The sequence below is a fragment of the Pteropus alecto genome, unplaced genomic scaffold (assembly GCF_000325575.1).
Source record: "Pteropus alecto unplaced genomic scaffold, ASM32557v1 scaffold172, whole genome shotgun sequence".
Lineage (NCBI taxonomy): Eukaryota > Metazoa > Chordata > Mammalia > Chiroptera > Pteropodidae > Pteropus > Pteropus alecto.
Genome location: NW_006431924.1, coordinates 338,128 through 346,467, shown reverse-complemented (window position 1 = coordinate 346,467; position 8,340 = coordinate 338,128). Strand labels below are relative to the sequence as shown.

Below are 8,340 nucleotides of genomic sequence, written 5' to 3'. Positions count from 1 at the left end.
ATTTCTTAAAAGTTAATTTTTCAAATTGTATTTTCTTAGCATAGGATATATTACACTTCTTTCTTATTCTGTCCCAGAGGCAGCCTTAGGAAGGTTGTGTATTCATTCTTTAAATGGAAGTAATTATTATTAAACAATGTCCAAATCCCTAAAGTTTATGACCTCACTTTGCAGTAAGGATTTAAGTTCACTCTTTTTTATCCTTTGGACAGAAAATCACATTTTCTTTGCCCCCAATATTATCAAAAGGAAAACAGGTTTCTTAAGAAATAAATAATTTGGTTGATTCCATAGTTTTTCTTCTCTTTTATCTTCTTATTATTACTTCTAATTTTAGCCAAAAAATGTTAATCATCAAAAGAGACAGCATTTAAAAAAATTATGTCTTTTACATGTGTGTTAAAATAAATAGATTTGAGCAGGGGTAGATGAGCATATAACAGAGAAATTTATATATGCTAGACACATTCACTCATTCATTCATTCATTTAACATTAATTGGGCTTATTTCAGCTGGTGTTCTCATCATCTTTTCCAAGAACTTGCTTTCTACTGTAAGAGAGATATAAACCAAAAGAAAGAAGAAATATATCTGATGGTAATAAGAGTGTGGAAAAACTAAAGCCACCACAGTAGTCGCTCCACATATGCACTTGCGTCTCTGAAATCTGGAAACATCCACCTGGTTAATATTCTTGGCTATATAGAACTTTTATAAGACAGGATTGTGGAGAGGATGGTTAGACTTATTCTTTTATGCTCTTTTGATCTGAGATACTCTTTAAATCAATGCCTTGAGAAATTAGCAATTTCCAGGAAAATTTACACCAAACAATGTAAGCCAGCTAATCAAAGGAAATAGAATCTCTCCCAAATCTGTTTATGAATTAGAATCTCACATGTCACTGTATAGAAACCAGTATGGCTAGGAGAGGAATTTACCCGAGTCTGCCCTCTGCTGACAGAAATATTGCTCAGAAGTCTATAGATTTTTAAAAGTCATCCTGTAAGTTTTAACTTTAATCTTCTGTGCTTTTGTAAAAATTATATAGTTTAGGTAATATTAATTTTTCATGATTTTATTCCTTATTTATTTAATTATTCAAATATGTATTCAGCCCTATGTGCCAGGCACTATTTTCACTACTGGAAATATACTAGTGAACAAGATAGATAAAATAACTGCTTTAAAAAAAAAATTATTTTTCAAATCCAGTTGGCATACAATATTATATTAGTTTCAGGTGTACAACATAGCAATTAGACACTTATATAACTTACAAAGTGATTGCTCCAATAAGCCTCATACCCATCTGATACCATATATAGTTATTATATTATTGACTATATTCTTTATGCTATACTTTACATCCCAATGACTATTTTGTAACTGTAACTATCAACTTGTATTCTTGATCCCTTCTCTTTTCTCACCAATACCCCAACCCCCCCTCCCATCTGGCAACCAGCAGTTTGTTCTCTGTATCTATGAATCTGTTTCTGTTTTGTTCATTTGTTTATTTTGTCCTTTAGATTTCATATGTGAGTGAAGTAATATGGCATTTGTCTTTCTCTGTCTGACTTACTCCACTCAGCACAATGCCCTCTAGGCCCATCCATGTTGTTGCACATGACGAGATCTCATTCGTTTTTATGGCTGAGTAATAATCCATCGCATCCTCATTTTTTGGATTCTTTTTGCTGTCGCTGTTCTGATTGGGTGTTTGCTGCTACTTTATATTCTAAATGCCAACTCAGTTTTCTACTTTCTCTAATCTACTATTGATTCCCTCCAATATATTCTTCATTTCAGTTATTATATTCCCCATTTCTGATTGGTTCTTTTTTAATGTTTTTATCTCATTGTTAAAATTGTCACTGAGTTCATCTACTCTTCCCTTATGTTCATTGAGCATTCTTATAACCAGTGTTTGAACTCTGCATCTGGTAGATTGTTTGTCTCCATTTTGTTTAGTTCTTTTTCTGGAGTTTTGTTCTGTTTTTTTTCATTTGGGACATGTTTCTTTGTCTCTCCATTTTTGCTACCTCCCTGTGTTTGTTCCTATGTGTTAGGAAGGGCTTCTATATTTCCCAGTCTTAGCAGCATGGCCTTATATAGTAGGTGGGCTGTGGGGCTCAGGGTACAGTCTTCCCTGGTCACCTGAGCTGGGTGCTCCACATGTATCCCTTTTATGGATTGCGTGTGCCCTCCTTGGTTGCTATTTACACATCAATGGGAGGGATTACTCTAGGGCTGATTAGTTATGAGGACTGTACAGTGAAGGGCTGATCTTATAGAGCAGGATTCAGTTTAGCAGAATTCTGGTGCCTGCCCATTCTGTCTTTTGGGTGTTTTGTCCTTGGATGAAGCCCCAAGTGATGTTTCAGCTCAGTCCAAAGCTGGACACTGAGCTTGTCGGCCTTGGGGCCTCCTGTGAGCATCCCTGCCACAGACCAAATTCAGCTGCAGCCTGTGCCCTACCTGGGGCCACCTGGCATGAGCCACCAAGCAATCCACAGATGGCTGCCACCTGTGCTAGGCTTGGATGTGCCCTGAGAGGCCAAGTCGGGAACCGAAGCTGGCTGCCGCTAGTGCTGGGCTTGGAGCTGCGCAGCAAGAAGTACAGGCACATCAAGGCCAGATGCTGCTTGCTTGGTTTTTGTGAACCTTTGAGAGATTTCAGCAAAGTCCGCAGCATAAGGCAAGACAGGCTGTTTGTATGGAAAAGCCTCTGGAAGTGCTTGGGAGGGACTGCAAGTTGGGAGGGGCAGGGTCTCAGGAAATCACCTGGTCAGAGTGACCCGTGTTGGCCAGGTTGGTGGAGACTCAGATATGGCAGCTGCCTGTGTCTCCATGCTGGGAGGAGAAAGGGCTCAACAAAGGAATAGTGGATTCTACCAGCACTTCTGTCTGGGAGATAGCTGCCCCTTCAACCCTCACTCTGAAGCCATTCAACTCAGTTCCTTCCTGTGTGTCCCTGATGCTTTTCAAGCAGCTGCCCCAGTGCTAGAGTTCAGAGCGAATCCCTTAGTGAGTAAGTCTGTGTGTGGGCCCTTTTAGAGAAATTCCAGGCACCTTTTATCTCACTCAGCCACAATCTCTGCTGGTTTTCATAGCCAGATGTTGTGAGAACTTCTCTTCCCAGCACTGGAATCCTAGGCTCAGAAGCTTGGTGTGGGGCTGGGACCCTCACTCCTCCAGGGAAACCTCCAAAGCTGAGATAGCCTGCCCACGTTTTAACCAGCACACGCGGTTGTGGGACCAGCCAGTTTTATGTCTCCGCCCCTCCTATCCATCCCCAGGTAGCTTCTCCTGTATGTTCTTAGGTGTAGGACTTCTGTTCAGCTAGATGTCAGGCAATTTTCAATGATGGCTGTTCTATAGTTTAGTTATAATTTTGGTGTGGTCGTGATAGGAGGCAAGCACAGCATTTACCTATTTCACCATCTTGACCAGTGAAATAGGTACTAAGGCAGGGACAAGCTTGTTTGTTCCAAGGGTAAATAGAGGCCACTGTGAGTAAAGCATTTAAGTGAGAGCAGAGTGGTGCAGAAAGAGATGAAAGAATTAAGTAGGGTATAGATGAAAAATACTTTCATAGAATTTTATTCCAATAAAGCTATTGGAAGTATTTAAGTTGTAAAGTATCATAATCAAATTTCTAGATTTTCAAAAGAAGAATTTGAGTTTTTATGAAAAATGATTTGGATTTTATTCTAATTGTAATATAAGACATTAAAAGTTTTTATAAAGGAGATGACTATTAACACAAAATAAGATTCACGTTTTAAAATATATTGATGTCTGCTCCATGATTTTTACTTATTTTCCCTACTAGATTTTAAGTTCTATAGGATAGTAATAATATTTCCTATTTCTATACTATCTTTGCCACTTATCATTCCTTATTTGGAAATAATATTTAGCACAAATCTCTGTACCTAGAATATATTATGTAAGAGACTTTTCTAAAGAGGACATGAATTTAAGATTCTTTAATCTTTCTGTTTTTGAACCTGATTTGAATTCCCAATGAAGTAAAATTCACAGATCATAAAGAGATCAGTTTGTTTGAAGGTTTCTCTCTCCCTTTGTTTCATTTTAATCACAATGCTGGATGCTACATGCACCTGATTAGGGTTCTTCCTTGTCAGATATCTCAGGTCATTTAGATTTATAGCTGACCTCGCTAGGTGATGGGTTTGCTTTCCACTAGGTGGAGCCCCTAAAATTACCACAAGGCAAACTCGGGGCTTGGGGGGGTTGGGCACAAGGGATACTGTGTACAGCTTTTTTTTTTTAACTACTTAATTGGCTCAAAATTGAAATAGCGTGGATCCACTCGAGAAATTGATGATTGTGTTTCATTATAATCTATATGAGATGTAATTCAAATGAATGAACAAAAAATATAAAAGAGGGATTTTCAATGAAGAAATCCCAAAAGAAGCAGTAAAATGATCATATCTTATCGATTTGCAATTTGCTTTTTAGATGAAGCATATATAGAACTTGGGTGGGGAGGATGTTTTGCAAAAGTAACAAGAAATTAATTTCATCTCTTCTCTAACGATGTGAAAAATTATTCCTTCTTAAGACATTTCATGAGTACAATGAATTTTGACCAAAAAAATGTTGTATAAACAACCATATAAAGATAATGGTAATGCATAACTTGATTCAGTGCAAAGTAGGACTGGGTGGGTGTGGGGAATAGAAATGGGTGGGGCTGGTGAAAGAATCTAGTCACGGGATAAGAGAGGTTTGGCATGGAGCCTTATGACAATGTTTCTGAGGACAGAAGGAAAGTTATCTAGCCCCTGATTACTGTTATCCTGCAGAATATGTTCTTTCCCAGCATAAAGTCCTTTCACTTGCTAGCTGCTGACATAGATCTAATAGGGAAAAAAAGCAAAACTCTGCCTGTTCTTTTGTTCTCTGTAGAGCACCAGCTTCCCTCTTCAGCTTGGCGTCCAGTCGCCCTGACCCTGCTGACCTTGTGCCTGGTGCTACTGATTGGCCTGGCAGCCCTGGGGCTTGTGTGTAAGTCTGTGCTCTGACTTGGGGGAGGATCCTGGTTCCAAGGTTTGTCCAGGATGAGAAATACTTGTTATGGATATATATTTTTTTAACTTTAATTCTAGAGCCTGTGCATAATTCAATCTGCCTTGAAGTACCTATTTAAATGATGAGTAGTGGAAGAAGCATTAAAATACAGTAATCATTTGCCAGCTAGACTTTTATATTCTGTTTGAGATAAGAAGATTTTTGTCTGTTTATTTATATGCTAATATTTAAAATTAACAATTTTAAATGAATGCATGCTTTGGCTCTCTTCCATTTCACAAAAGAGTAGAGACAGTGTTTTTTGCTCTTAGCATGACTAGCTGAGTAGGCTAATGTGGAGAGATTTCATTTACATCCTACTCAATACTAGGACAGATCAGGTCCTTAATCACTATAATATTTTTCAAAAAATCCAGGAAGTTATAGAACTATTTTGGAAAAACTTGTGAAAATCAAACAAGGAAACAACACATGTGTAAAAGTCTTTAAATTTCAGACTAGTAAGGAGAAGTTCAGAAATGTAAAAAAGGAAGTGCGTGAACTTGCTTCATCAGATCGAGACCCTACAGCAATGCTTCTGAAACAGTAGAAGAAGGTGGTTCAGGTGAAAGGTTACATAGAAAAGCAGGTTTTAATATTAAAAATTTGATTATTATTGAAAATTTTAGAACTTTTGTTTGCAATTTAAAATGTTAAAATTAAAACAATTATATTTCTTAGTGTTCTATCCTGACCTCAAAAATTTTACTTCATTTTGATATAACTATTGTTTTTCAGCCACCATTCTTTTTAAAGATAGAAAGCAACTTTCATAATTCATGAACATTTCTCTACTTAGATTTAGAAACCTGGAGTTTAAATCTAAGTGTTGAAATTTTCTAGCCAAATAATATTAAAGAAGTTATTTATTCTCACTGAGCCCAATTACAAATCTATAAAAATATAGAAATGATAATATGACTAATTTAGTGACTGAATAAGATAATGTGTGATGCATTATAAATACTCAATGTAATAATCAAGGAATAAATTGAAATGTGGCTTCAGGTTGAGTACTGGTTTGAGAATATACACAGAAATATTCATGGAGCAGTAAATATGGTTAAGGAATTTATTCCTGAATTTAGAGATTGTTATTATGACTTCGCATTTTCAGACAGGGAAATAGAGAAATAAATTTGTTATGTACTATCATCCAAACTTGAATATAGGCAATATGAGATCTCCGAGTCTGAGATCATAAACAATACACTGTTTTGTCTTCCCTATATGTAGAAAATAGAAATGAAGAAATAAGCTGTCCAGTCTGACTTGGTAACTTGGGTTAGTTTTTCAGTACTACCAGCTCTCCAATAGTCAGCAAGATAGTATTTCTGAAAAGGAAGAAAGATTGGGGAATCTCTCCCGAAAACTGCAATCTCTCCAAACCCAGAATAAGAAACTTGTAGAAACTCTGCAGCGTGTGGCTGAGAAACTCTGTCGTGAGCTCTATAACAAAACTGGAGGTGAGTGAGTCCTCATCACTAAGCTCCCCTCTGAGCTCAGGATGTCTGTCAATATAGGCTGACTTTCCCATTAGTGTCTCTGGGAACCACTGTATTAATTAATTAGTTGTATTATTTAACTAGTTGTTTGGCAAACTGAATAAAGAGTTTGGACATCCAAATCATCTCCAGTTATTGAGATTATTTAGTTCAGATACATCTGTGTTACAATACATGAAGGAATTCTGACATTTTAAACAATAAAAACAATTAACTTTAAATAACCAAAGCAACAGTACAAGTAAAGAAAATACAGGGCTATTCCTCAATTTACCTTGGCACGTAGAGACCTAACAGTAGTCTGCATTTGATAATGCATTTATAAATTATTCCCCATTAAGAAATAAACGAATTTATAATTATAGTTCTCAGATTTTAAGAATCATATAGAGATCAGGTTTAAAATGCTGATAAACTGAATTAAATTACAGTTCTTTTAATTCAGTAAGACTTGTCTAGCTACCAAAAATTCGCCTTTTAATAAGAACTGCCGATGATGACAATGCCAATGTTTTTTTTGATAAACTCTGCTGCACAAGGCTAGAAGCATCATGTCATTCTTGTGTCTTCTTTTTCTCCTATCCTTTTTGTGTATAACAGTGTCCAACTCTATTCAAGTCAGCCTTCCCTTCTGTTCCCTTCCTCATGCATGCATTGGAGCAACATATATTTCTAGGTCTCCAATTTTTCTTTTTCTTTTAGGGAATTGAAATTAGAATTACATCTCTTCATCTTCCAGACATGTACCACTTCTCACACTAACCAGACAGCCCGATTGCATGGTTACCCAGTAAATAATATCAATAGATTCACTTCCACTTTCCTAAGTGATTCTTTCCCACATGACTAGTGATCTCATTGGTCGCAATTTTTTTCTTTTTTAAATTTTATTGAGAAATAATTGACAAATATAATGGTGTATATTTAATGGTGTGATGATTCAATATACACATACATTATGCAAAGCTCAAGATCAAGATAATCAACACATTACCAATTCACAAAGTTATTTTTCCCCCTTCTTTTTCTCATGTTTCTGATTACCCAGTATACATTACTTTTTGTTGTTGGGTGCCACATCATCAAAAGGTAACCCAAATTTCTCTGAAGCCAGTGGTCTCTGGAATTTACATCTAGTTGTATAAAAACAAATAAAAAAGCTTTACAAATAAACTCTATTTAGTTTAAATTTAAAATTATGCAAATGTATTAATGTTGTTCTTCATTCTCATGAAAATGTTCATATAATTTTGGTTTGATGTTAGTTCTCAGTTTTATTTAGCTTTTTTTCATTTCTTACTTCCCTCCTTCCCATTATTCATCCACCTATCCATCCACTCAGCTAGTATTTATTGAGGGCCATACAAAATACAAGGATTTTTGTCCTCATAAACCTCTTACACTATTGGAGTGGTGGTAATAAACAGACTTACAAACATAAATTAAGATAACCAGCTTGTCCCAGCTTGCTCGAAACTTTTCCAGTTTTAGTACTAAAAAGTCCTGAATTCTGGGAAACACTAGGTTTTAGACATACAAGAGTGGTTGGTCAACCTAAATATAAACTATGAGGGGGTAATTAATTCTATTGAAATAAAATAAATAAAGTAAAGGAGATTAAGAATTCACGGATGGTGGGTTGCTAATTTAAATAGGAATGCCATAAAATCCTAAGTAAGATGATAGTATAGGAACAAAGATTTGAAAAGTTGAGGTAATTACATATGT

General features: G+C 36.1%; 1 protein-coding gene across 1 annotated transcript in view; it reads left to right on the top strand.

The window, feature by feature from the left end:
- The window catches only part of CLEC1A (C-type lectin domain family 1 member A), an 18,939-nt gene that overhangs the window by 6,245 nt on the left and 4,354 nt on the right, over positions 1-8,340 (top strand). The window contains exons 2-3 of the mRNA XM_006906847.2: positions 4,946-5,044; positions 6,397-6,573. Of these exons, the coding sequence (XP_006906909.1) occupies positions 4,946-5,044; positions 6,397-6,573 (276 nt within the window). The remainder of the gene's footprint in view (positions 1-4,945; positions 5,045-6,396; positions 6,574-8,340) is intronic.